The 25,755-nt window shown below is 42.5% G+C and overlaps 1 protein-coding gene across 5 annotated transcripts in view; it reads left to right on the top strand.

The window, feature by feature from the left end:
* The window catches only part of gmeb2 (glucocorticoid modulatory element binding protein 2), a 92,117-nt gene that overhangs the window by 5,462 nt on the left and 60,900 nt on the right, over positions 1 to 25,755 (top strand). For all 5 annotated transcript variants that reach the window (XM_041205199.1, XM_041205202.1, XM_041205201.1 and 2 more), the window contains exon 2: positions 12,984 to 13,156. In XM_041205199.1, coding sequence (XP_041061133.1) covers positions 13,026 to 13,156 — 131 coding nt within the window. In that variant the 5' untranslated portion in view covers positions 12,984 to 13,025. The remainder of the gene's footprint in view (positions 1 to 12,983; positions 13,157 to 25,755) is intronic.

Genomic DNA, 25,755 nt, shown 5'->3' on the forward strand with positions numbered 1-25,755 from the left:
CTCCCATAACACAATCACAACTGTGGATTTGCCCTACTACAGATTTGGGCTTAGTAAATGTTCAGCACAGAGACTTCTTGTGGTGACCACAGTTTGGCACAAGGAAAAATTGTACTTTTCAGTGAGCTGTGTTTACACTGGCTTCTGAACCTCTAGGCATGTATGTGCATTGGAATGCTTGCCAAGATCATATTGCCAACAGTAAGGCATATTGAATAGCCACAACAGTGAATAAAGTTGTTTTTACATTTCATAATGACACCCTAAGAAATAGAATACCCATAATTATAGCTGAAGATGTCCAGTATTGGAAATACTTGTACAAAGTGGGCCCTATGAGATTGCATGTATCCTGAAAGAAATTAAAACTTGCCACAAAACCGTCATGTTTTTGATGCTTTTGTTTTAAACCCATTTTTGATTTGCAACAGTGGTGGGGAGGTGTTAGTCCAAACTCACCACTGGTCAAACTCTTGAACTCAATGTATGAATGTAGCACAACATTTGAGTAGCTTGTCACAAATAGCTACCAGAGAGTTCCACAAGTGACTACTTTCAGTTCCAGGTATGTAACTTATGATACCCATTTGTTGGCATGTTGATCTCTGGAGAGAGGTTCTCTGCTTTGGAGAAATTTCACCAGTTGCTTTAGTAAATAAATCAATAATAGTAACTCATTTACAACCTTTATTTTTTTTAAATTTATTTATTCATGCTATGTGGGTGCTGCTGGCTAGACCAGCATTTATTGCCATCCCTAAATGCCCTTGAGAAGGTGATGGTGAGCTGCCTTCTTCAACTGCTGCAGCCCATGTCTTGTAGGAACACCCACAGCACTGTTAGGCAGGGAGTTCCAAGATTTTGACCCAGTGACAGTGAAGGTACAGCAATATTGTTACAAATCAGGAATGTGTGTGGCTTGGAGGGGGAACTTGCAGGTGGTGATGTTCGCATTTATCTGCTACCCTAGGTGGCAGAGGCTGCGGGTTTGGAAGGTGTTGTCAACGGAGCCTTGGTGAGCTGCTGCAGTGCATCTTGTAAATGGTATACACTCTGTCTACTGTGCTTCAGTGGTGGAGGCAGTGAATATTTAAGGTGGTGGAATATTTAAGGGGTGCCAATCAAGCAGGCTGTTTTGACCTGGATGGTGTCAAGCTTAAGTGTTGTTGGAGCTGCACTCATCCTGACACGTGGAGAGTATTCCATCACACTCCTGGCTTGTGCCTTATAAGTAGTGGACAGGCTTTGGTGAGTCAGGAAGTGAATTATCCGCCGCAGAATTCCCAGCCTGTGACCTGCCACAGTATTTATATGGCTGGTCCAGTCCAGTTTCTTGTCAACGGTGATCCCCAAGATGTTGATAGTGGGGGATTCAGTGATGGTAATGCCATTGAATGTCAAGAGGAGATGGCTGGATTCTCTCTTGTTGAAGATGCTCAGTGCCTGGCACTTGTGTGGTGCGAATGTTACTTGCCACTTGTCAGCCCAAGCCTGGATATTGTCCTGGTCTTGCTGAATTTGGACATGGACTGCTTTAGTATTTGACGAGTTGTGAATGGTGCTGAACATTGTGCAATCATCAGCGAACATCCCTCTTCTGACCTTATGATGGAAGGAAGGTCATTTATGAAGCAGCTGAAGATGGTTGGGCTTAGGATACTACCCTGATGAATCCCCGCAGTGATGTCCTGGGCTGAGATGATTACATCTCATTAACCACAACCATCTTCCTTTTGTGCTAGGTATGATTCCAACTAGCAGAGTTTTCCCCCGATTCGCATTGACTTCAATTTAGCTTGTTGATGTCACACTTGGTCACATGTGGCCTTGATGTCAAGAGTAGTCACTCACCTCACCTCTTGAGTTCAGATCTTTTGTCCGTGCTTGGACCAAGTCTGTAATGAGATCAGGAGCTGAATGGCTCTGATGGAACCCAAACTGACCATCAGTGAGCAGGTTATTGCTGACTAAGTGCCAGTTGATAGCACTGTTGACAATGGCTTCCATCACTTTGCTGATGATCAAGAGTAGACTGATGGGACGGTAACTGGCTAGGTTGGATTTATCCTGCTTTTAATAAGATTTGTTTATGCTGTGCTACTGCTCTGAGGTCTGTAGCTATGGAGTTTGAAACGTAATTGGCAAAACACCTGTTACAGTAGCTGGCTATGGGCTACCTGGGGACATTTTAATCCAGTGCACTGGAGTTATATAGTATCAAACCCAAATGATGTACCAAGTGAATGTTTTACATATTTGATCTTTCTTGTCCTTCAAATAGATTTTTTCAGCCCTCAAAGTTTAGGTTACTCTTGAGTGATTTCCAACTCTCCATAATTTGAGAGTGCTTTCTTTTTAAATGTAGATACATATGAACAAGGAGCAGGGGTAGGCCATTTGGCCCCTTGAGCTTGATCCACCATTTAATAAGATCATGCCTGATATATAGTAACCTGAAATCTGCATCTCACAGACCCCGGATAACCTATCACCCCCTTGCTTGCTAAGAATCTACCCACCTCTGCCTTAAAAATATGCAAAGACTCTGCTTCTACTGCCCTTCCAGGAAGAGTTCCAAAGACTCATGACCCTCAGTGAAAAAATTTCACTCATTTCTGTTTTAAATGGGCGACCCCTTATTTTTAAACAGTACCTCCTAGTTCTAGATTTTTCCAAAAGAGGAAAAATCCTCCCCACATCCACCCTGTCAAGATCCCTCAGGATCTTATATGTTTCAATCTTACTCTTACTCTTCTAAACTCCAATGGATACAAACCTACTCTGTTCCTCATAAGATAACCCACGCATTCCAGGTATTTTTCTGGTAAACCTTCTCTGAACTGCTTCCAATGCATTTACATCCTTCCTTAAATAAGATGACCACTACTGCACACAGTACTCCAAATGTGGTCTCATTAGTGACCTGTACAACTGAAGCATAAATTCTCTACTTTTGTATTCAATCGTAATAAATGATAACATTCTATTAGCTTTCCTAATTACTTGCTGTACTTGCATACGAGCCTTTTGTGATTCATGCACTAGGACACCCAGATCTCTCTGCACCTCAGAGATCTGCAATCTCTCAGCATTTAGATAACATGCTCCTCTTTTATTTTTCCTGCCAAAATGGCCAATTTCACATTTTTCCACATTATACTCCATTTGCCAAATCTTTGCCCACTCACTTAACCTATCTATATCTTTTATGATAAAAGCAAAATACTGTGGATGCTGGAAATCTGAAACAAAAATGAAAATTGCTGGAAAAACTCAGCAGGTCTGACATCATCTGTAGAGAGGAAGACCGAGTTAACGTTTTAAGTCCGTATGACTCTTCATCAGAAGAACTTAACCAGTTCTGATGAAGAGTCATACAGACTCGAAACGTTAACTCTCTCTTCCTCTCCACAGATGCTGTCAGACCAGCTGAATTTTTCCAGCAATTTTTGTTTCTGTATCTATATCTTTTTGTAGCCTGCTTATGTCCTCTTCACAAACTATTGGCCTAGAATTTCCTAGATGTAATTTACACTGCTGTTGTCCCTTTTTTCTTTGAAATGTGTAATATCCATAAGTGGCTTTTGGAGGGAGATGTATAGAAGCTTCTTGGATATGTACACTTGCATACCCATTTGTTCAGGGGTTGGTGTAAGAGAAATGTATGTATCTGAATGAACAAGAAACCTCTGCACAGCCTTTTTAATCCACTGTACAGCCTACACTTTTCAGCAGAACTCATGAACAAACAGGTAAGACAGGAACAATGCTAGACCTTTCATTTCTCTCATTTCTCGCTGCAAGTCTTGGTAATGTTTCTATAAGGATAGAAACATGAATATTCAAGGGCTCTCTGTTTCCAAATACCTGTAAGGCAAAGCACCAAGTCAGAGGAGAAGAATGTTTAACATCACTCCTTCAACTCTTCAAGCCCTCCTGGGGAGGGGACATTGAAAAAAGTGTGGCCAAATTATGGAGTGTGAGTGTCACCAAGCCATCCAGAATTATAATTTGTGGACCTGGAAGGAGGTGATTACTTACTCCCTCACACATGCCTATAAGACAGAGCTATAAGAAGCTTCACTTCCTCAGCAGGACAGGCATTATAACACTGGATAAATCTCCCTTTTATTCCTTTCCCAACCTGGGCACCCTCCTTAACTTTTTAAAAACTACACTTAAACAATAATTACACATTGACATTTGGTTAAGGGGCTTCAATTCTGTATTTTGTTTGATAGCTATCCACCTTCCCTCATAGCATTTGTTTGCATGCACAACCCTAAAACTGCTTCTTCAACTTTAATGTCCTTATCCATGTTTCTCTTAGTCACAGCTCCTATGACACTTGGCACACACACTTCTTGCCTTACCCTCAGTCACTATATTTTAGTCAGACAAATTGGCACACAATACTCAATATTGGCAAACTATTGGGCTGGGGGTGGAGGACTTCTCCAACCTTAAGTGCCTTATCCTCTTTAGGGACAAGGTCATGCAGCTCATAGGCACTCAGTTCTTGCTGTGGGAGATGGTGAGGTCCCTGGCATCTTGCTGGTTCTGGTTTGCTGACTGAACACCTACACTGATGCCTTAGCATCTCTGAAATATCACAAAGGACAGAATCTTCTCCCTTTTATGTCTCCTTAATCCCAAGGCTGAAACTATTCTTAAACTGCCACCGTCCTTCATACATATCCACCATTGCAATGGGTACCACAAGAGGAGGAAGATGGTAATAATGTGGATCAAGCCAGCCAGGAAGCTCAGCACATGATGTAGCACTCTCAGGACAGCAGGACAGTAGCATATGTCAGGCCCCAGCTTTTCCCCTCATATCACCATTCCAGTGAAGCATGAGAGTTGAGACCAGCTGCCCAGGAGCACCCTCCAAACATATATGCAGCAGTGGTTTTGTGCCAGGAGTCAGCTGCCATGAGTCTATAGCCACCTCAGTCACTTGATCCTGATATACTGCTGGAGGAGCTAACCATCCCTTGTGATCCTGACCCTCAGGTGGCACTTAGCAGAAGCGCTAGAAATAAGTATTTAAAAGGCATGCAGAGACATGCAGTGGAAGCAGGGTCTTAGGAAAGAGTAGGGTGACATATCAGGCAAAGATGGCTGGTGTGTCATCATGTAGTAGGATGGATAATGGTTTGAGGGAAGGCCTATTTAGTTGCAAGTGAAGGAGAAGGATGTCAAGCTGTGATATCCAGGTAGATTGAATCATATAGAAAAGAGACTATCTGTCCTCTAATGCCTCCTGCAGCTAAGAGTGGGAACTCCTCTGGATGGATGTCACTCTGAAGTCTACTCTCTGAAGCGCATAATCCTTCAGAACCAGTGCTGCTTCTTCAGCCCTATCAAATTGTAATTCTTCCTGGAAGACAAATTGTGACCAGCACAGCAGGCAATGATAACTCTTGTTAATTGTCTGGAACCGTTTCCAACCTATCCAGGCAGCAAAAACGTGCTTTCAGTTTTCTAATGATCTTCTCAATCACTAGCTTGTAGCATATATGCCTTAAAGTATTGCTCATCTGCTTTTGTTTGTGAGGGGACCATCAGCCATGGCAGTCAGCGCTGTGCCTTGTTGCCCAGCGCTGTGCCCTGTTGACGTGGCTTTCTTCTTGAGATCAGGAAGTGCCAAATGCTGAAGGATGAAGGTGTCATGGCGGCTTACTGAAATCTGGGCTTTGACATGAAGGATTCACTGTGTGGTACCAAAACACATTTTTAAAGTGGAATCCTTCCTATTTATGTAGTTGGGGGAAGGAGGAGGTGTTGCTTTATGAACAGCATAATTGTGATGTGGAGAAGCCAGTGTTCTCTCTCTCTCTCTTTCTCTCTTCACTACCTAACTGTGATGTTGAAACCAATGACATTGTGTATGCGTGCCATTACTGCTCCTGGGCTTATGATACACCTCATATATTTAAGTTTAGCTTATGCAGTGTGCAAAGGAGGCAAATGCAGGATACCTGTGTTAACAGTGATATATTGGCACATGCGTAAATGAGCCCAACAAGGAAGTTGCTGGATGGTTGTAGAAAGGTTTAAAAACATTTCTCAGAATCACACAGTGCAGAAGAGGCCCTTCGGCCCATCAAGTCTGCACTGACACGTGAGAAACACCTGACCTACCTACCTAATCCCATTTATCAGCACTTGGCCCTTGGCCTTGAATGTTATGATGTGCCAAGTGCTCATCCAGGTACTTTGAGGAAACATGGCGGAAATAATTCTAAAGACACACAAGTGACGCAAATTGCTTAAACCCAAGTTTCCTCATTGAAAATCAATTCAGTGCTGTTCCAACACCATTAGTCTGCTGAAAACGGTGAAGAAGTTCACCTTATGGAAGTTTGTTTTGTGCCTGTGTAAGATCTTGCTCTAGTCTTTGAGTGGTGGAATAGTCAATCAAACCTTGTCTCAGTTATTAAATATTAAACAATGAACCAGAGGAAAAGAATGATTATAATAGTTATAAAATAACTGCAACTCTTAAGCTGATTCTTTAGGGCACTTTTTAAAATCTCTTAAATTATTAAAGTTTATTACTACTGAAATCTCTTGGAAATTTCAATTTTGGGAGTTTCAAACTAATCTGTTCCTTCCCTTTTTAATTTTAAGATTGATCCTTCAATTCCAACAGGTTTGCTGGTTTTATGCCCAGCAACAGAATTACTAGGACTTTCTAGATTTTGGATATCTGACTACTGGAATTTGCAAAAGAAGGAACTGTCTGGTTCAATTTTTATGTGATTGAACCGATGACTTGACATTACTTAAGAGCCAATTATTCCTCTCTCTGACTTGAAACAGGTGTAATGGGAAATGTGGAAAAATGGAATAAGCTGGGTAGAAGAATCTGAACTGCAGTTGGCATTTTTAAAAAACAAAAACTGCCAATGTAGATTAACTGGATTTATAGGAATAGCGAACAAACCAAAACTACTAAAAAAAAGCCTCCTTTCTGTTATGTTCAGAAATCTGATTGGGATCTGACTCAGCAGTTATTCCACCACTCTGATGTTGACATACAATAGAAACCAATACAAGTTGATCAGAAACGAAACCAATGCACAATGGTCTCAAAATAATGGTATATCCAATAGTTTTATAGATTAAATCGCCATGATACCTTTATTCTGCATTAGTCTGCTGTGCCAGCTGCACATGAACCACATCAGCAAACCATATGGGTTATCTGCTGATGACTTGGCTCATGTCTCCTGTATGCAAGTCCTGTACACGTGTGTATCGTGCATACAATGAAAGGCATGCATGTTGCACAACCTTACTATCACATGGCACAGCCATCGCCACCAAGTGTACAGTGAATATCTGAGAAGCAGGAGTTTGAGGCGGAACAGAGTGAGAGAAAAGGAGGAGGCAACCTGGACAGCCCATTTCTGCCCAGGCTGTCGGGACAACTCATTTGAGTGTAATACTAGTAACTCCAACTCCAATTCCCCATTCCCCAACTGTCTCTCACTTGACCTTCCCTTTGTCACTGATCATCCCATGATAGGCCATGGTGCAAAAATAAAAGCCACTACAAAAGAAACACTCGATACGCAACTGAAGTCCCATAAGCTTCAGGGCTTCAGACCAAGTGCTGGAAAATGGGATTAGATTGGGTGGCTTATTTTTCAGCCAGTGCAGACACGATGGGTAGAGTGGCCTCCTGTGGTAAATTTTTCCACATTTTCTAATTTGCTAAATATCTGAAAAGGAGGAATGTGTAGGGATGTGGGGAGAGGTGGAGTTGTGGCAATATGTGAATGGCTCCTTAAGAGAGCAAGGACAGCTACAATGGACCGAATGGCCTTCTGTGAACTAAATTTATGAATTGGATCATACCATATGGCATGCAAAAGTCAACTGATCACCCTGTGCAGTCCCTTAGTGGCTGTCTTCCATATCCTTTTGCCAGCCCTAGTCCTTTGTAGTTAGTACAGTGGCTGCAACATGATTGGTGAAAGGCTGCTGATTTTCAGTAAAAGGTTGCTTTGGAGGAGTCCCTTGAGCTTCGAAGGCCTGGCTGTGGACTGCATCCTCTTGGATGGGAAGCAGCAGTCTGGACTGGCTAGTTGACTGGAACCAGCAAGGGCACTGACAGTGGCAGGTGTTGGAGGACAAATGCTGTCTTCTTCAGGTTCATACTTCAGGATGCTAATGCCATTTCCCTGAAGCAGTGCGTCAGCAATCTTAGTAATCGGTTGGAAGGACAGATATCTGGACTGATACCACATCCTGAAAGCCCCTTTACACGTTTTAATTCACAGCCAGGATGGCAGCAAGCTGAGATTATACAAGAGCAGTCTGAGCTTCCGCTGGAACAACATCAGTTAACAATTATTGCATCATAATTGGTTCCACAACTGTGCCAGCAGAGTTGGCTATCACTTCCACACTGGAAAGGATGTACCCCAACCTCTGTGCAAAGTCCAGTGCCAAGCTGGTGCTCCTTGACATTGACCACAGACTTTCTGACAGGCTTAGCAATACACCATGTATTTCATTGTGCAGCCCATCAGCTTTCTTCTGTAGCCTGCCAAAAGTGTTCACCTGAGCCCGATGCAGTGATACTTCAGTGACCTTGCGCTCCAGCGAGCTGACACCCACACCATACTTATCCCCTGCACTGGCTGCAGGCCATTCATGCTCACTGTCTCATCAAGTGCAGATTGCACCTTTGATCTATTCTCTTAAAAAAATGCAGTTTTTTTGTATTCTTTCATGGATGTGAGGGTCGCTGCCAAGGCTGGCATTTGTTGCTCATCCCTTATTGCCCTTCAGAAGTTGGTGGTGAGCTACCTTCTTGAAGCAATGTAGTCCATATGGTGTAGATACACCTACAATGCTGTTAGGAAGGGAGTTCCAGGATTTTGACCCAGCAACAGTGACGGAATGGTGATATAGTTCCAAGTCAGAATGGTGTGAGCCTCGGAGGGGAACTTGCAGGTGGCGGTGTTCCCATGTGTCTGTTGCCCTCAGCCTTTTAGATGATACAGGTTGCAGGTTTGGAAGGTGCTGTTGAAAAAGCCTTTGTGAGTTGCGCAGTGCATCTTGTAGATGGTACACACTGCTGCCACTGTGCGTCAGTGGCGGATGGAGTGAATGTTTAAGGTGGTGGATGGGGCACCAGTCAAGTGGGCTGCTTTGTCATGAATGGTGTCAAGCTTATTAAGTGTTGTTGGAGTTGTATTCATCTGGGTAAGTGGACAGTATTCCATCACACTCCTGACTTGTGCCTTGCAGATGGTGGATAGGATTGAAGGAGTCAGGCAATGAGTTATTCATTGCAGAATTCCCAACTTCTGTCCTGCTCTTGTAGCCACGGTATTTATATGCCTATTCCAGTCATGTTTCTGGTCAATGGTACCCTCAGGCTGATGTTTGTCGGGGGCAGGGAGGAATTCAGCAATTGTCTTACCATTGAACATCAAGGGGAGATGGTTAGAATCTCTCTTGTTGGAAATGGTCATTGATTGGCAGTTGTGTGGTGTGAATGTTACTTGCCACTTAGGGCTTGGCCTAAATAGCCAAGTGGTTACGGTACTGGGTTTGTAACCCCAAGATCAAGAGTTCAAATCTCACAATGGCAAACTATGAAACAATGTAACTTCATCTGAAACAGATGGAAATGTGTTTGTACTCGAAAGAGTTACTTGCCACTTATCAGGCCAAGCCTGAATGCTGTCCAAGTCTTGCTGCATACAGACACAGAGTGCTTCATTATCTGAGGATTTGCGAATGGTACTGAACACTGCAATCAACAGTGAACATCTCCACTTATAATGAAAGGAAAGTCATTGATGAAGCAGCTGAAGATGGTTGGGCCTAGGACACTACCCTGAGGAATTCCTGCAGTGATGTCTTGGGGCTGAGATGATTGGCCTCCAACAAATGCTGTCTTGACCTCAAGTGCAGTCATTCTTACCTCACCTCTGGAATTCAGCTCTTTTGTCCAAATTTGAACCAAGGCTGTAACGAGGTCAGGAACCAAGTGGCCCTGGTGGCTGGCAAGCTGAGCATCGGTGCTCAGGTTATTGCAGTGAAAGTGCTGCTTGATATCACTGTTGATGACACCTTCCATCACTTATATTGATGATCGAGAATAGACTGATGTGGTAATTGGCTGGATTGGATTTGTCCTGCTTTTTGGGACATATCCAGGTAATTTTCCACATTGTCAGGCTGATGCCAGTGTTGTAGCTGTACTGGAATAGCTTGGCTAGGGGAATGGCTCATCCTGCAGCACAAGTCTTCGGCATTACAGTTGGAATGTTGTCAGGGCCCATTGCCTTTGCTATATCCATTGCCTTCAGCTGTTTCTTGATATTACATGAAGTGAATTGAATTGGCTGAAGACCAGCATCTGTGATGCTGGGAATCTCAGCAGGAGGCTAAGCTGGATCATCCACTCAGCACTTCTGGCTGCAGGTGGTTGTAAATGCTTCAGTCTTGCCTTTTGCACTGATATGTTGGGCTCTCCCATCATTGCGGATGGAGATATTTGTGGAGCCTCCTCCTCCAGTAAGTTGTTTAATTGTCCACCACCATTCACAACTGGATGTGGCAGGACTGCAGAGTTTGGATCTATTGCATTGGTTATATGATTGCTTGGCTCTATGTATAGCATTCTGCCTCTGCTGTTTGGCATGTACCCTGTGTTGTAGTTTCACCAGGTTGGAACCTCATTTTTAGGTAAGCCTTGTGTGCCATTCTGCACTCCTGATTGAACCAGAGTTAATCCCTGGCTTGAGGTAATGGTAGAGTGGAGGATATGCCGGGCCATGAGGTTACAGATTATGTTTGTATGTAATTCTGCTGCTGCTGCCGATGGCCCACAGCGTCTAATGGATTCTCAGTTTTTAGTAGCCCGATTTGTTCTGTATCTACCCCATTTAGCATGGTGGCAGTGTCATGCAAAACGATGGACGATATCCTTAGCGTGAAGATGGCACTTAGTCTCCACAAGAATATGCGGTGGTCACTCCTGCCAATATTGTCATGGACTGATGCATCTGCGACAGGTAGATTGGTGAGGTTATGGTCAAGTCGGTTTCCCTCTTGTGGATTCCCTCACAGCCTGCCACATGCCCAGACTGGCGAATAAGCCCTTTAGGGTTCAGCCAGCTTGGTCAGTAGTGATGCTACCAAGCCACTCTTGGTGGACGTTGAAGTCCCCCACTTAAAGTACATTCTGTGCCCTTGCTACTCAGTGTTTCTTCCAGTTGGTGTTCAACTTACGGGAGTACTGATTCATCAACTGAGGGAGGGTGGTAGGTGGTAATCAGCAAGAGATTTTCTTGCCCACTTTGGACCTAATGCATTGAAACTTCATGGTGTCCATACCCACACCCTCCCACCATTGTTCAGCCTCCTCCAATGGGTCTGTCTTGCGGTGTGACAGGACATACCCAGCGATGGTGATGGAGATGCCTGGGACTGTGAGGTATGATTCCTGTGTGTATGACTAGGTCAGGCTGTTGCTTGAATACTCTGTGAGATAGCTCTCCAAATTTTGGCACAGGCCCCCGTACGTTATTAAGGAGGAGTTTTCAGGATCAGTTGTGTATGCTGTGCCGTTGCTGTTTCCAATGCTTTGGTCAATGTCAGTGGTTCCTTTGGCTTTATTCCTTTTTGACTTTTCTGTAGCGGTTTGTAACAACTAGGCCATTTCAGAAGGCAGTTAGGAGTCAACTATATTGTGTGGGCCTGGAGTCACATGTAGGACAGACCAGGTAAGCATGGCAGATGTCAGATATGACTCTCTGAATATAACTGTCAGGCTGTTGGTGGACTAGTCTGTCGGACAGCTTTCTGAATTTCAGCATAATCCCCCTGACCTTGGTAAGGTGTTGGTAGGTGAGTGGATTGAGCAGTACCTGAGTTTATAGTGTAGTGGCGAGATATGACATTTAAAGATGCTTTCACTAACCTTGACCACATGTCAGGTCTTCGAACTCTTTGTGGCACTGCACCCAGACCCCCGGGGTTTAACTCCTGGCCTTGACCTACATGGCTATCTGCTTCCACTGCCTTTTGATAGCACATCTGGAGACTTGGCTCCCTCAAGATACAGGATATCTTTGCCACATTCCGCCTCCTTCACCAAGACCTCTGATGTAGCGTCAGAAAACCTTATTGTCCACTGTCTCCCATGTTGACCCATTTTGTTTTAGTTTCACAGGTCAGACTAATTTCCTGCACAACTGCCAGCACCTGCTCCAGCCACAGCACTCCTCTCTTTAAGGGGTTCAGCCTAGCTTTAACTGCTGTTAGCAAGTTATGATTTTGAGCCCTTTGCTGATGGGTGCAGCCAAAGAACAGTGTGGTTCGTGCTGGCTGTAGGCAAAAACCATTCAAATGAACAGGCAGCACCAAGTTGACATGATGCTTGCATTACATTTAACGGGCACACTTAACTGCATATTGCTATTCCCATACATGTTTTCAGGGGCTACCCAATCTAGCTGATTTAGAATCTGAAAAAGGCTATAACGTTGATTTCTTGACCAGGCATTTTTAAGTAAGAATGGGGCTCGCAGAGAATGCTAGCTGGAAATCTGAAGGTCAGCAGCTACTAATTTTATGGCCTTTAATTTCAATGTGCCAATAATCAAAGTTTGCAGGCCTACAGATTTCCTGTAAGCACAGTTCCTAGCTGGAAGCATCTGATTAGAGAATCAGCCCACATATGTTTTTGGTGCATGCTGAAGATCTTCAAGTTAACACTGACTGCTGCCTGTCAGTTCTATGAAATTTATAGTTTATGCCTTAGACCATGATTTCCAGTTAATTAATTAAAATAACTAAACTATGCCTTTCCAAAGCCAAGGGTTGAAATATGTTTTAACACTGAAGCATTAAGCTTGTTTCTATTCATTGACCAGTTAATTCAAATGACTCATACTGTACTCTTTTTGTAAACTTAGTAATTTGTTGAACCTATGCTTTCTTTTTAGCTGGACAACCTTCTGTCATCGACTTACCTAAAACTTACAGCTATGGCTACTCCAGACGTCAGTGTTCACGTGGAGGAGGTGGTTGTCGTAACAACACCTGATACCCCATCAGATGGAAATGCAGTTGAAGAGGTTAAAACGGTTTTGGTAGACTTCAAATCAACACAGCCTAGGTAAGGAGACGTGCTCTAGATTCTTGTTTGTATTTAGTCTAGTCATCAAATCTTAAAATGCTTCCAAATTCTCTAGAAGCTGATCTAAACAACTGTTGGCTTATTGCAACTTTAGATTTGGGAAACAATTGACATTATCGCAACCCAATTATTTTAATTACTTTCCTTTAAAAGTTAGATTACTCTAGAAGAAACAGTAATCATCTTTTAAACGGGATTTTCTTTAACAGGAAGGGATAAACTCAGTTCTGCAGTATGGTGTACCGTGAATGGTTTGTCTTCATGTATTTTGATTATAACATGTAAATGAGTAATCTGACAGGGTTAGTAACTTGAGTTAGCAGTGCTTTATGGATCTATCCGCTCTGTGGAAATCGTGAGTCAGAAAATCACAATAACTGTGTCTTTTGCCATGGAGATAGTGAGATGATGACTGGCAGTATTCCATTTGGAAAGAAATGTGCAGTTTTGAGGCTGTCGGTGTTGAATCACATTTCAACTTCTGAAGATCTGAAGAGTTGGCTTCACCATAGTCACTGTTTACTTTATTTAGCTATTAATCTAGATTGTAAAAGTTCATGTTTTGCTGATGTGCATTGCCAATCTTTTGGTAAGAAGGTAATACTTAAATGAGATAAAAGCAAAATACTGCGGATGCTGGAGATCTGAAATAAAAACGAAGTGCTGGAAAAACTCAGCAGGTCTGGCAGCATCTGTGGTGGGAGGAACAGAGTTAACATTTCAAGCCCAATATCTTCTTGGAACTGAAGAGAGGTGGGAATGTGATGGGTTTTATACTTTTGAAAAAGGGAGGAGGGGCAGGTGGAGCAAAAGAGAAGGTCAAGGATAGGTTATGGGGCAGGGGAGATTAAATGACAAAGATGTCATGGAACCAAAGGCAAAAGGAGTGGTAATGATAGTATCAAAGAAACAAAGGATTGGTCCAGAGTAGATGTGAATTGTAAACTAAAGGTCAGTCAGTACTGTCTGAAAGCAAAAACATGGGAACAAGGTACAGACTAGCATTTGGGGGGTTGAGGGGGTGGGTATTGGTAAAGGTCACTTGCCAACCAATCAGCACTCTCTTTTCATACAGTACAAATATGTTGTTTCCCCTAACGTTGGTATTTTCTTGCGAATTGTCCTGATGAGTGCAAGATGTAAAGCTTCAACAAAAATTGTCTTTTTTTTTCCAGCCATATTACTACCAAACAACTATTAGAAGTGAGAGCAGTTAAAGGAGAAATTGTTCAATGAGAGTACAAGTTCGGCCAGGCGGAGGAGGGTGGTTGTTGATGGAAAATGGTTAGGCCTCCATTCAAAGAAGAAATGGAGAGTCTTCAGACCATCCTGGCACAAGATGGAAGTTTTGAGAGATTGGACGTCCATGGTAAAGAGGAAACTGTTAGAGCCAGGAAATCAGAAACTTTTAAAATGACAGAGGGCATCAGAAGAGTCACGGATGTTGGTGGGAAGACACTAGACAAGGGGACAAAAATAGAGTCAAGATTAGAAGAAAAATAAGTTCAGTGGGGCAGGAGCAGGCTGAAATGATGGGTCTACTAGGATAGTATCTTGGCTCTATTTTTTCTCCCCTTGCCTAGTTTCCTCCCACCTACATTTGTGATTCTTCTGATACCTTACGTCATTTCAACAATTTCCAGTTTCCTAGTCCTAACAGCTTCCTCTTCACTATGGATATTCAATCCCTCTCCCCCGCCAGGACAGTCTGAAGGCTTTCTGTTTCTTCCTTGAACAACAGCCTGAACAATCCCCACCCTCCTCTCCCTGGCTAAACTTGTTCTCTCATTGAACAATTTCTCCTTTAAATTGTCTCACTTCTTTCAAATAAAAGGCGTGGCTATGGGTACCCACATGGGCCCTAGTTATGCCTGTCTTTTTGTGGGCTATGTGGAACATTCCTTGTTCCACTCCTACTCACACCCCCTCTCACAACTCTTTTTCTGGTATATTGATGATTGTATTGGTGTCACTTCAAGAATTGGAAAAAATCATCAATTTTGCTTCCAATTTCCAGCTCTTTCTCATGGTCCATGCTCAGCACTTTCCTTCCTTGACTTCTGTGTCTCCATTTATGGTGATAGACTTTCTACTAATATTCATTACAAGCCCACCAACTCACACAGCTATCTCAACTACACCTCCCCACACCCTGCTTCATGTAAGGGCTCCATTCCGTTCTTCCAATTTCTCTGTCTCTGTCGCATCAGTTCTGAGGATGCTACTTTCCACAATGGCGCTTTTGACATTCCTTCCTTTTTCCTTAGCCAATGACCTACCCCGCCATCCCTGCCACTGTTGGTTGACAGGGCCCTCAACTGTGGTAGACCCATTTTCTGCTCTCACCCTTTCCCGTCCTTCACTGAACCATGATTAGGGTTCCCCTTGTTCTCACTTTCCACCCCACCAGCCCCTGTATTCACAGGATCATCCTCCGTCATTCCCACCAACTCCAGCATGATGCCACCACCAAACACATATTCCCTTCCCCTCTCCAGTCAGCATTCTGAAGGCACTGTTTCCTCCGTGACTCTGGTCCACTCCTCTATCACCCCCAACACCTCATCCCCTTCCCATGGATCCTTCCCATGCAATCACGGGAGATGTAACATCTGCCCCTTTACCTCCTCCCTCTTCACTGTCCAAGGCCCAAAACATTCCTTCCAAGTGAAGCAGCAATTTACTTGGAATTCTTTCAATTTAGCCTATGGTTTATGCTGCTCACAGTATGGTACATTGGGGAGACCAAACGCAGACTGCGTGATCGCTTTGCGGAACACATTCAGTCAGTCCGTAAGCATGACCCCGATCGTCTGCTGCTTGCCACTTCAATTTGCGATCTTGCTCTCATGCTCACATTTCTGTCCTTGGCCTGCTACAATGTTCCAGTGAAGCTCAATGCAACCTGGAGGAACAGCACCTCATCTTCTGATTAGGCACTTTACAATCCCTCTGGACTCAACATTGATTTCAACAACTTCAGGCCGTGAACTCTGTTCTCCATTTTGAATTTTTTTTCCCTTCACATGCCAGTCTGTATTTTCTTATAATGTTTTTTGCTTTCAGACAGCATTGACCTTTATTCTGCTAATCACACCTACTCTGGACCAATTCTTTGCTTCTTTAAAACTATAATTACCACTCCCTTTGCCCTTTGTTCCATGACATCTTTGTCATTTAATCTCCCCCGCCCTCTAACTTCTCCCTGACCTTCTTTTGTTCCACTTGCTCCTCCCCATTTTTTCAACAGCATAAAACCCATCACATTCCTACCTCCCTTCAGTTCTGGAGAGGAGTCATATTGGACTTGAAACATCTAACTCTGTTTCTCCTTCCACAGATGCTCTCTGACCTGCTGAGTTTTCCTAGAACTTTCTGTTTTTAATTCTTAACTGAGCTTCTGCAAGCCAGTATGTGCAAAAGTTTGAAATGTACAGAACCCTACACTGAATGCAAACATTTCTGAAATGAGCACATTTTTGTATCATGACATCAAAAGGCTTAGTTTCTGGAGGTATTTGTTCTGCTACTCCGTTTTTGGCTCAAAAGCCTGAGATTGAATGCAAGCACTCTAAGATCACCAGCTCCTAGTTTAGCAATCAAAAATGTTTTGTAGAATCTCCATCAGATATGCTTAGAGAGCACAAGTAAATAGCTCATTCCGATCACTGGCGATTGGGAGAGACAAAAAAGAACAGAAACAAAGCCCAGGGCCAATAAGGGAAAATACATATTGAAAATTCCTTTTAGCTGATCAAAACCAGTCATGGAAAACCACATCAACAATAACTTTCATTTTTGTAGCACCTTTCACATAATAAAATATCCCAAGACATTTCACTGGACCATGCATAGGCTAACTTAATCCATTTACCTTCTACATGATGCGATCTATGCCCCAGCCAAGAACTAGTCCAGCTCCCTCTTGAAGGCATGCACAATGTTATGATGTGGCAGGTGATAGGTGCCAGGCAGACCAAATCCACAAGGGAAACGTGGCCATGCTATCACAATGGTTTCGCAATTTGTATTTATTATGAGAAGATTTGTGCACTGAGTTCAGAAGTAATGAATCACCTTTAGTGATTTTAAAAATTAAAACATTTATTTACAAAATAAAACAAAACAATAAACGCACACAAGATTATACTCACGTGGTTATTTAGCCTTAACAGTTTCCAAAATTCTTAACTAAGCAGGCTCCCAACTACACACCCCCTTTAAGGCAGCAGTCCAAAATAGACTTGAAATTATAAAATCAATCCAGCAAGGTTACCACTAAGTTCACCTGACAGTGGAATTCCAAAGGCTTGTAACACAACTTTATTTTCTGGAACAGCACTTCTTTCTGCAGAGTGGCTAGGGCTTCTTCCAAGTCTGCCACAAGGTGTACCTTTCAAGGTTTTACATGGCCACCCCACCACAAAGCCTACCATCCTTCTTTATATATGTTTCTCTCTCTAATGTGTAAAATCCCATTGTTCTACATGCCTTTGGAAATTTGCTTTTCCTATAATATATAAATCTTTCATGTTGTCAGTATGGCCTCTTTCCTTTTGGAGGAAAAATAAACATCTTGTTAGTTATAATCATCCTACCATCCCTTTGAAAATCAATCAACCCCTTCACTTATTTAAAAATGCAAATTTCATTCGCTCCTTATCTATGGATCCATAATCCTAGCTTGTTCATCTCCATTTCAAAAGTCTGATACACCTTACTCTTGATAATTTCAACCTTACAGTCGATCTGACAATAACATTATCCCTCAATACTATTATGAAAAATATGATAGTTTCTTAACAAGAGACCCAGCACACACTGCACAAGCTAGCAATGCATTCTAGAGGCTTACTACTGTCTGAGAAAATGAACTGCCCAACATCTAGCCTATTCCTACTTTTGTACAGTTTAAATGCATGTTCCCTGGTTCTCTACAGTCTCCAATCTGAAATATTTTATCAAAAGGCAATCAGTTTCATTATTTTACATGCCTCTATAAGGTTGCCTTCGTCTGTGCTGCTCTAAACTAGGTAGAATCAGCTTTGTAAGTTTACTTGAGTAACTATAGTTCTTTAAGTTAGGAATCGTTCTTCTAGCTTTTTTTTTAAACCACCTCCATGAGGGGACATAGCATGGCACAGTGCTTTAGATCTAACCAATGATTTGCGTAATAATAGATTGATGTCCTTTGATTTGCACTGAAGGATTGCTTAATATAATCAAATACCTGTTTGCTTTAGCTGTGGCTTCTTCTCTACATTAATCATGAACTTTCAGTGTGTGTGCGCAGTAACACCCAGATCAGGCTTGTCCAACCTGTTCGCTTGGAGGGGGGTGGTGGAGAGGCCACATTTCAGTTATTTTCTCACTCAAGGGGCCAATAAGCAAATTTTGGAAAGATAAGGTTTGGTGCAACATTAAACGAGTTTCAAAAAAAAAAAGCTGATGTATGAAAAGAAACAACTTGCTGAGCAAAAAATGTCAAAACGATAAATTGAGAATTAAAAAAAATTGAGTAATAAATGCAGATGACCAGTAGTGTGTGAAAGGGTGAGAATGTGTGTGTCCAGCTCAATCCCAGTCTTGGATGCTCACTCACTCACTTTCACCCACTGTGAGAGTGGGTGAGAGTGCATGATGGTGTGTGGGGGTGAGGGTGAATGAGAAGCCTGAGACTGGGAGTGAGCCAGACACACACTCTCCCCTCAGTCTCACCCCTCTCTCTCTCACACACACACACACACACACACACACACACACACACACACACACACACACACACTCACCCCTCTCCCTCGCACACTCACCCCTCTCTCTCACACACTCATTGCTCCCTCTTTCTCTCACACACACCCACGCGCACACACACACACGCCTTTCACACACACACGCACACGCACGCCTCTCACGCACACACACACACGCCTCTCACACACACACGCCTCTCACACACACACACGCCTCTCACACACACACACACACACACGCCACCTCTCACACATACACATGCACGCCTGTCACACACATTTATAATTAACATTATAAGAATGGTCAGTCCTGTATTCAGATGGGTAATAACAGTAAACGTTAGGTCAGTCAGGTATCTGGATTGGATGTTTACAGTAAAAGCGATGTCAGTAATCCATTTGGGTGGGTGTTCAATGCTCCAGTTTTGCTAAGACAAATTGGAATGTGCTGTAACAGAATCTTAGTTGAAAATCTGCCTATTTTATGGTTCAGGGACTTTGCCTGTGTGTAAACCACCCACTCTCCTGCCCCTCACTCACCCGCAGTTACCCACTCACCCTCATTCACTCACCTTCCCTCTCTCACTAAATCAGCAGAGGAAGGGGTGCGCTAAGAGGGGAAGAGATGGAGCGAGGTGGCGCCCAATTGCGGGTGCACTCTGAGGGCCCTGGGAAAGCAGTGGGACCTGGGGGAATGCGGCGCAAGGCGAGGGAAGCGGGGAGAGAGCGGGGGAAAGTGGTAAGAGCTTGGGGAGGAAGCGGGGGGAAAGTGTGGCCCTGCGCGCCCCACAGTCTCGCTCTCTAACTCCACATATTCACAGCTGCCGATGTTCCCTGCTCCTTCAATCGCAGCCTGGCTGTGATTGGAAGAGCAGTTCCTTGCACAAATCTTCAATTCCACTTACCAATCTGAATGGCTCTGGGGGGCTTCGCAGACCACAGTGCGGCTTGTGGGCCATCTGTTGGACAAGCCTGACCTAGATCCTTTTCTCTCTCAACCACTTTCAGTATAACATCCTGTAAATTATATGTTAGTCCCACTTATATGCATGGCACTGCATTTATTTGGTTTAAATGCCACTTGTTCATTGTTCACCCATTTCCTTAGCAAATCTAAATCTTTTTGACAAGATGTGCTCCTTTACAGTCTTAACTCTTGCACACATTTTACGATCATCTACAAACTTACTGATCTTATCTCCAACATCATTGTCGAGCTCATCAATAAAATAGTGAATTGTAGTGGGCTTAACACCAATCAATCCAGAAAGGAGCGGCCTCTCTGTTGTTGGGAAAATCCAGGCCATGATGTTCATCAGATTGTGGATCTTATTAAGTTATGACTTTTGGAAGCTTAGTAAAGGGTACCAGCAAAATCCTCCAATAATTGAGCCCTATAGTGCAAAACTGTGAAAATTCACTTCAGCAAACTGAACAGTGCAGATTTATGAAAGATATTATTTGAAACATGATGCTTTTAGTGGAATTCCTGAGAATTTAGATTCAGATGCAGCTGCTAGAAGTACTGTTTTGGAGGCCTGTGTCCTGAGTACTGAACAGATGCATTTGGGGTAAAAATAGAAAATGCTGGAAATACTCAGCAGGCCTGGCAACATCTGTGGAGAGAGAAACAGAGTTAGCATTTCAGATCTGTGATCTTTCATCACAATGGGGAAAAGTTAGTGATGTAATAGGTTTTGAGCAAATGTAAAGGGGCAAGTTGGGGAAAAAGAACAAAAGGGAAGGCCTTTGTTATTGCGTACGGTAGGAGAAATTAAATGACAAAATTTCAGATTTCCAGCATCTGCAGCAATTTGCTTTTGTAAATGCATCTGGGGACTAGATTGTGTAGTGGGTTACAATACAACCCTTTTAGCTCTAGACCCTGGACTTGAAACAACCCACATGATGACTCCACTCTATTGGTTTAAAAATTTTGAGTCAAATAAGTTTGAACTTGGTCACCTGTCAGCTAATATGAATCCACAGCACAAATATGACCATAAACTGATACTATAGTGTTGACTTCACTTTGGCAACTCACAAGGATAGCTAGTGTAGTAAATTGATATTCACATTGGTGCTCTTTGTAATTAAGGTAGAGTGGAATGAGCTCTTTTTTGTATCTGTCCTATGTTATACATGACCCAAGAGTACTGTGACTGGTTACCAAGTCTTCTCTTCCTAAAGATTGATATCCCTTATATGTATTAACAATTAATAAATAACAGCTGCAGCTGCAAGGTAAATATTAAGTAATATATACTATGTAGCTTGTTTGTGACACATTTTTGAACTCAGCATATTTTCACCAATGTAGCCTGAAGTAACCAAATACTGGTCCACCTTCATTTAGAGGAATACAGTTCGTGTGCTATTTATGTAATATTCAGAATGGTTGTGAGAAAACAGAAAGGACATTACACTGATTGCAAGACTCAGTAAATGGTCAAAATTTTAAAAGCTCATTCACTCATGGCTTAACCGCAGATAACGTACACTGCTTACTGAATTTGACCTGATCATATTTTCTATTTGTGAATCTTTTCCAGCAATAGATTTAAAAAGAAAATGTATTTAAAAAGAAAACTAACTCTTAAACCATAAAGAAAATCATTACTGGACAATAAATAGTACAATCACAATTTTATGGAAATTTACTTTTGGTGATTTTATTCTTTGCCGTCAGTAGGAAAGCCAAATGAATGGTCCTATAAGTTTTTCATGCCATAGTTCATCACTAGGTATCTTGATTACAGGGTGCTGCACCATTTTTCCATTCTGTTGTCAGAAATATCACGCATCATATGTTTAGCAATACCTTAAGCTAACAGAAACAGCTGTTTATTTGTTAACTGTATCCTAAGGTCCTTTTTTTGATAATGGGGATAATGAGATTGAGCTGATGATGAGCAGGCCTACATATGCCTGCAGCTCAGAGGGGGAGGGCAAGCCTGACTCAGTTTTCTGATTGGAGTTCCCCTTTTAATTTGAATGGGCTACAAGCACAGGAAAAGCTTGTCCAGAGAGCTTGACTTTTAGTACAATTGTCTGAAAATCAGAAAATCTAGTGAAACAGCAGTACTAAGGGCTGTAGCTAAAGTAACTAAACCTAAATCAGGGTTACTATGCACACATGTGAATGCACAGAATATAGTAAATAAGATTGGGGAGTTACAGGTGCAGATTGCCATGTGGAAATATAAAGTTTTGGCAATAACAGAGACCTGATTCAAGGAAGGGCAGAACTGGATGTTAAATATTTCCAGGTACAAGGTGCTCAGAAGAGATAGGCAAGGAGGAGGGGTGGCGGTATCGGTTAAGGAGAGCATTGCCGTGCTGGAGAAAGAAGATGTCCTAGAGGGTTCAAGGACAGAATCAATTTGGCTAGAGCAAAGGAACAAAAAGGGTGCAATTATATTGCTTGGTGTAGTCTATAGACCGCCAAATAGTGAGAAGGAAGAAGAAGAACAAATCTGCAAGGAAATTACAGCGAGATGCAGGTATGATAGAGCAGTTATAATGGGGGACTTTAATTACCCAAACGTAGACTGGGACAGTGGTTGTGTAAAGGGCGGAGAGGGGCAAAAGTTATTAGATTGTGTTCAGGAGAATTTTCTGCAGCAGTATGTGTCCAATCCAACAAGAAAAGACGCACTGTTGGACCTAGTTCTTGGAAATGAGGCAGTAGATCAAGTGTCATTGGGGGAGCATTTAGGAGACAGTTATTGTATTGTACATTTTAGGATGATAGAAAAGGACGACAGGCATTTCTGAGTAAAAATAATTAACTGGACAAGAGCTGACTTCGATGGGGCAAGATGGAGCTGGGCCAAACAGACTGCAGCAAAAGATTGGCAGGAAAACTGTAGCTGAACAATGGGCTACTTTCAAAAAAGAATTTGTTCGGGCATAGTTAAGGTATATTCCATCGAAAGGGAAAGGTAGGACAAACAAATCCAGAGTTCCCTGGATTAAAAAGAAGATTGAAATTAAGATAAAGAAGAAAAAATGCTCTTATGACAGGTGTCAGTTAGAAAATACAATTGAGAACCAAGAGGAATACAGAAGGTCCAGAGGGGAGGTGAAAAAGCATATTAGAGAAGCGAAGAGAGATTATGAGAAAAGACTGGCAGCCAACATAAAGGGGAATCCCAAAGTCTTCTATAGGCATATAAATAGTAAAAGGGTGGTAAAAGGAGAACTAGGGCTAATTAGTGACCTAAAAGGGAATTTACACATGGATGAAGGGGGCATAACTGAGGTATTAAATGAATACTTTGCATCTGTCTTTACCAAGTAGGTAGATGCTATCCAGGCCATGGTGATAGATGAGGAAACTCTGTCATTAGAAGGGTTCAAAATTGATAAGGAGGAAGTGTTGAAAAGACTGTCGGTACTTAAAGTTGACCAGGCTCCGGGACCGGATGAGATGCATCCAAGGATACTGAAGGAAGTGAGAATAGAAATTGCAGGGGCACTGGCCATAATTTTTCAGTTTTCCCTAGACTCAGGGGTGGTGCCAGAGGACTGGAGAATTGCAAACATTCTGCCCTTGTTCAAAAAAGGGTGTAAAGATAAGCCCAGCAATTACAGACCAGTCAGTTTAACTTCATTGGTGGGCAAGATGCTATAAACAATTATTCAGGAAAGAATTAGTAGTCACATAGAAAAATATGGGTTGATAAGGAAGAGCCAACATGGATTTCTAAAGGGGAAATCATGCTTAACTAACTTGCTGGAGTGTTTTGAGGAGGGTAATGCTGTTGATGTGGTGTACATGGACTTTGAAAAGGCATTTAACACAGTGCCACACAACAGACTTGTGAGAAAAGTTATTGCTCATGGAATAAAAGAGACCGTAGCAATGTTGATACAAAATTGGCTGATGAATAGGAAACAGAGAGTAATGGTCAATGGATATTTTTCGGGCTGGAGGAAGGTTTGTAGTGGAGTTCCCCAGGGGTCGATATTGGGACCCTTGCTGTTCCTAATATATATTAATGATCTAGATCTTGGTGTACAGGGCACAATTTCAAAGTTTGTAGATGATGGGAGTGGTGTGAACTGCAAGGGGGATGGTGTGGAACTTCAAGAGGACATAGACAAGTTGGTGGAATGGGCAGGTAAGTGGCAGATGAAGTTCAGTGCGGAGAAGTGTGAGGTGATGCATTTTGGTAGGAAGAACATGGACAGGCAATATAAAATAAGGGGTGAAATTTTGAAGGGGTGCACTTGGGTGTATATGTGCATAGATCATTTGAAGGTGGCAGGACAGGTGGAGAGAGCAGTTAATAAAGCATATAGTATCCTGGGCTTTATTAATAGGGGCATGGAGTCCAAGAGCAAATACGTTACGCTGAATTTATATAAGACACTCATTAGGCCTCAGCTGGAATTTTGTGTACAGTTGTGGGCACCATGTTATAGGAAGGATATGAACACATTGGAGTGAGTGCAGAAGTGGCTTACAAGAATGGTTCCAGGGATGAGAAACCTCAGCTATGAGGATAGATTGGAGAGTTTAGGACTGTTCTACTTGGAGAGAAGAAGGCTGAGAGGAGATTTGATAGAGATGTTCAAAATCATGAAGGGGCTGGACAGAGTAGGTAGGGAGAAGCAATTCCCACTTGTAAAAGTATCAGGGCACAGATTTAAAGTGATTTGTAAAGGAAGCAAGTGTGACGTGAGAAAAGACTTTTGGGTCTGGAATGCACTGCCTGGAAGTGTGGTAGAGGCAGGTTCAGTCGAGGTATTCAAGAGGACATTAGATGATTATTTGAATAGAAACAATGTGCAAAGGTATGGGGAAAAGGCAGGGCAAATGGCGTGAGGCCATAATGCTCCTTTGAAGAGCTGGTGCAGACATGATGGACCAAATGGACTCCTTCTGTGCCATTAAGATTCTGTGATTCTGTGTGATTTTATTCCTTAAAGGAGAAGTTGTTAGCTGGGCAAGCGGAGGTTTGCTGGGGACAGAGAGGTGGAGAAATTTATTACAATGGCACTATGAAGATTTATGGTCAGCATTGCTCCATTTAATGTTGAAGATTTGGAACGCCAGCTGCAGGAGGTACACCAAAGGAATGAATTGAAGATTACTGTTCACTAAAAACATAGGTGCAAGTTGCCATGGCCTCATTCAATGTGGTCACCCAGGTCCTTCGCATCTGGCTGCAAACAAGGAACAAGTTTGCCGGTATATTGAGGAAGGGAATGGTAAGTGTGCTCCTAACTCTTGCATATATTTCTTGTGGCAGCCACGAAGCATAGCATAAATCCAAGTTGTGAACTCCCATCCCTCTGGGAGCTTCCATTTCACACAATTATTGGTCTTTTTGAAATTATCTTTCATTATGCCTGATGTGGATGGCACACTTTTCTTGCATTTATTAGTGGCAGATGTGGAAAGAATGCTCAAGCTTAGAACTAAAATTGCCCCTCTGCTGTCAGGAGCATTTTTTCAGGGGGTCAGCAGCTGTAGATGCCGAGGGAAGTCCTTGTTTTCTTCTAAAGTTGCAGTGACTATGGATTGCTGCTGACTGATGACATTGTGATATGAAGCAGAAACAACTAACACATGGAGAAAAATACAGTAACATGGCCTGTAATTGCAACAGCAATGCCACCAACAACTTACAATTATAGAACACCTTTAACAGTGTAAAGTATTCTAAGGTATTTCACAGGAGTGTTTTGAAACAACATTTCACACTGAGCAACATAAGGAGGTATTAGGACAGGTGATCAAAAGTTTAGTCAAAGTAATTGATTTTAAGGAGCACCATAAAGGAAGAAAGAATTTGGAAAGGCAGAGAGGTCTGGAAA

This window comes from Carcharodon carcharias, chromosome 14 (assembly GCF_017639515.1).
Source record: "Carcharodon carcharias isolate sCarCar2 chromosome 14, sCarCar2.pri, whole genome shotgun sequence".
Lineage (NCBI taxonomy): Eukaryota > Metazoa > Chordata > Chondrichthyes > Lamniformes > Lamnidae > Carcharodon > Carcharodon carcharias.